The sequence below is a fragment of the Diaphorina citri genome, unplaced genomic scaffold (genome assembly GCF_000475195.1).
Source record: "Diaphorina citri unplaced genomic scaffold, Diaci psyllid genome assembly version 1.1 scaffold404, whole genome shotgun sequence".
In the NCBI taxonomy this organism is placed as follows: domain Eukaryota; kingdom Metazoa; phylum Arthropoda; class Insecta; order Hemiptera; family Psyllidae; genus Diaphorina; species Diaphorina citri.
In genome coordinates, this window is record NW_007377839.1 from 50,466 (window position 1) to 54,523 (window position 4,058).

At 41.1% G+C, this 4,058-nt stretch overlaps 1 protein-coding gene across 1 annotated transcript; it reads right to left on the bottom strand.

Annotated features, from left to right (window-relative positions):
• Positions 1 to 484: 484 nt before the first annotated feature.
• LOC103508499 (LIM domain-binding protein 2-like) lies at positions 485 to 3,623 on the bottom strand. Its single transcript, XM_026823093.1, has 4 exons — positions 3,457 to 3,623; positions 2,594 to 2,794; positions 1,892 to 2,015; positions 485 to 803 (listed from the first exon to the last, which is right to left on the bottom strand). The coding sequence occupies exons 1-4, from the start codon at positions 3,490 to 3,492 to the stop codon at positions 655 to 657; spliced, it is 510 nt and encodes a 169-aa protein (XP_026678894.1). The 5' UTR covers positions 3,493 to 3,623; the 3' UTR covers positions 485 to 654.
• Positions 3,624 to 4,058: the final 435 nt, after the last annotated feature.

Genomic DNA, 4,058 nt, shown 5'->3' on the forward strand with positions numbered 1-4,058 from the left:
AGGCAGGTTAAACTTTTTTGATAATCCCAGTTTAAACCTTTTGATTTAATAATTAAACCGAGTTTAAAGTTAACTTGTGGCCCTTGCCATCAACATTGGCTTGTGGCATAATAAAAAAAAAAAGAGATTTTATAGACCGCAATCTGGATGAATCCAATTCTTCACATTGGAAATCTTTCCAAAACACGTGTGATACAAAGCAGAGGGGAGGGAGCGAAAAAATGGCGGAGAAAATAAAAGTAATAACAAGGGGGGGGAGGGGGGCTATTTGAAATTTCCTTAATATTGGTAACCCCAGGAATAAACTTCCCAACATAACCAAGCAGAGAATCTTTTTATTTTTCCAAGTAGGTACAAATAGCTAGTGGTTTTGTCATACTGCTCGTATAGGAATGAAAAGTCCCTTTACTCCAGCAGTAGGCTACTACTACTATTACTGTGATCAAATTCTCAATTTACATTGAGGATAAAATTCATACCTCGACTGGGATTGAACCCACGCCGTCCTGTTTACCAGGCGAGCGTCTTGACTACTACACCACCGAGGCAGGTGTGAATCCTAAATTCAAATATCACACCTGACCTCGTCACTTGGTGTGAAAATAAGTCTAAAATTCCATGTGTCCGTGGGGGATTGAACCCAAGACAGTAGAATCAACACAGAACGGGACTCACCTGAGAGGCTAGGGAGAAGTTGGGCCCCGGGGACCTTTTCTTGCTCGGGGCGGGAGGGGCACTGTTCGCCGCGCCCCCAGACTGGGACCCCTTTCGTTTCCGTCGCTTGTTGGCCGGCCTCTGGGATTCTGAAATGGGGGGCAAGTTGGTGGGTGTTGAGGTGGACGACTTGTCTAAAGAGAGGGACAGGGGACAGGAGGGAAAAAACATTTCGACGGGAATTGGTAATTTTGTTTTCAAAACAAGAGCGGAGACAACAGAAACGCGTCGCCTTCCAACAGAGACTACCACTAAACAACGGATCTAGATCTTAACGAGTATTTTACTCGAGTTATATTTAACAGTGGATACTTAGAAGTCTGCTATCTCGACTCGGAGTTTCATCTACCTATTTCCCTTGTTTCATTTTTACTCGAGTTATATTTAACAGTGGATACTTAGAAGTCTGCTATCTCGACTCGGAGTTTCATCTACCTATTTCCCTTGTTTCATCTACTGTTTCCCTTGAAAATGTCTACAAAGTAGATGTAACTCCCGAGTCGGGATAATAATACATACTTGTAAGTATCCACTGTTAATAGTATTAACAAAGGATGTCTGAATTAAATAAATTCATTAATAGCTAGATCTTAAACCCGGGTTCTATAACTCCATGCTGATAATTGGATATTATTCGTCCATTTGCATTTGCACTAAGGCCAAAATGAATTTCAACATGAAGTTATATGCTTTGGGTAAGAGAACTAGATTTGTGTATTAAAACATACGACACGTTGTGGTGTAAAACTCCTCTATGTAAAATTAGTAGGTTCATGGTGCACGAGTACCCTTTTACATTTTATCCAGGCACTAAAATCGAAGTTCAAAATATTTTCAATCCGGCCGGGATTCGAACCCTGAACATGTTAAACGCTTGATGAGCTACTAGCAACTGGCATCTACCGCCAGCTCTCTAGGTATTTCTCTAAGGCCGGGGGTCACAAAGTGAATTTAAACTCCGTTTAAGCAATCTGATTGGCTGAAATTTTTATTTGATTTTTTATTTTTTTAAATCGGCTAATCAGAATGCGTAAACCGAGTTTACACTCACTCTGTGGCCCCTGGCCTAAAAGCATTATTTCGTTCTACTGTGTGGTATTTAAGAAGTTCCTCGGTGTTAGTACAGGGTGTTAGTAAAAAAAAAAGAAACTCAAAGTGCAATATCTACCTCGCTTACCAGGCGGCGCCACCATGCGCTGCCACTTCTGGAACAGGGCGGTTTTCAGACAGTCCCGCGGTGACAGGGCGTACGCTTTGTGACGGGACATGAGCTCTTGCATCGGTTCTAGTATCACACATAACTGAAATGAAGGGAGAAATGAAATACCATTAGTAACAATAAATTGCCTGCTATTGAAATTTTTAGTCAGTTGTGCAAATGTGACAGCCAGACACGTATACGATTATGCCTGGATCCTGGATTACACGAGCACAGTAGGGAATTAACTTAGTCTGGCTGAGGGACGTTAAACAGGGAGTAGACCAGCTTAGTCTGGCTGAGGGACTTTAAACAGGGAGTATACCGGCCTGAAATTTCCCTTGCTAAAGAAATAGCAGAAGATTTGAGTGCGAAGGGCATCCACTCGTAAAATTTGTAGCCAAAACCAAATGTCAGCCCCAAAGCATCACCCTAGTATAGAGCTGATGGAAGAGGAATGACGAAAAACGCCGACACCCGTCTGTTACATGGAAAAGGCGAAGAAAAGAAGAAGATGTATTATTGTTACACCATGTCACAAACATTTAATTTTCAATTTTGGTTATTTTTGCCGCTACTGGTAGCTAAACACAAATATGTAGCTACTCAATTTGTAAATTCAAGCAGGCTGCGTGGGCCCCAATTCCTGGCCTTGTGAGACTGTTGGTAGATGGTACTTACCCTTAAATAATTTAGCGTTGAGTTGGTGATTCCTTGCCTAGTGATATTTTTGGTCAATTGTTCTAGCATGGAGGGGTCTTGCATACCCACTATCGTCCTAGGTACTAGTTCTCGATGTTGTCGGACTGCAAAGTGCCAGGACTTGATCCTCATGAGATCATCGAATGTAAATTCTAAGATAAGGCGCCCCTCTGTACACACCTGTGGAGGGTAGAAAGAAATGCCGGGATTAGTAATCATGTAAACATATATGTATGTGGTATTTGTGCTACTATGGACCCTTGGTGAGGAGACTAATAAAGGTCTGCAGTTAACTGTATCCTCAACACAGTTAACTGTAGACCTTCAGTCTCCTCAACAATGGTCCACAGTATAAATAATGTATGCCCTGAGGCCAAAATTAGAGTTCAAACCTGGTTAAAGAGTTAACCATTTAAAGGTAACTCTTAGATTAAGTAGTTTAACTGGCTAAAAAGTTTTAAATCAGATTGTTTTATCCAAAAGCTAAAAATAATAATATACAGTCCACGGTCACAAAAGATCTAACCAGGTCGTAGAGACATAAGACGTTTATTATAGCCGATGCGATGGCCCTACTTATATCAATGCCAATGGTCCACAGTATAAGTAATTTAGACCACATTACGTGTTGAGGTCGGGACCTACCGTTTCCCAAATTCCAAAATTTTACAAGGGGATTGCAATTTTTTTCTATCTGCTACCGTTCAAACTCTTTTTTTTTTACTTGACCAAAGAAGGACCTTGACAGGGTTTGCCAAATTGTTTAGGTCATTTATTTATTTAATTAATAATGACAGACAAGATATTGGACAAGCCAGCCCCTTTCACACATGGAGCAATACCTTGGTGAGCATTGGTTTGCCGTGATGCGTCACCATTGTACATTGATCACAGTCCAAAGTTATACTAGTGTTGTGAAACGACTCCTTCGGATGTTTCAGATTGTAATACAGCTCCGTAATCCCGCCGTCAAATATACTTCGAAAATACCTAGGAATTAACGTCCTCCCGATTGCTGAAAACAAAGAGATGAGAATTATATTAGTTTAAAATAAAATAAAGGGATAAGGAATATCACAATATGTTGGGTTTCTTTTTCAAGAGGTTTGGTAGAGGGAACTGTAACTGCTAAGGTTATCGTCACGCGGGTTCTATTCCAGCCTGGGGGCGAACTTTGTCCTCAACAGAATGGCTGGCTGTCTCCTATCCTGTCCTCCTTCTGTCTTCTTCGAAGGATAAGACCTCCGTTTTTACAGTTCACTCTCTTAATCCTCTTCCATACGTAGCCAACCTAGTTAGCATGAAAGGTAGTTAGGTCGCAGGTTCGATTCTAAACGTACCTTGCAAACAGAGGAGTGTGGGTTCAATCTTCAATCCTAACTGATGTATTGAATTTTGTCCTCAATGTTATTTGACAATTCGATAATGATAGCTCAACACAGAG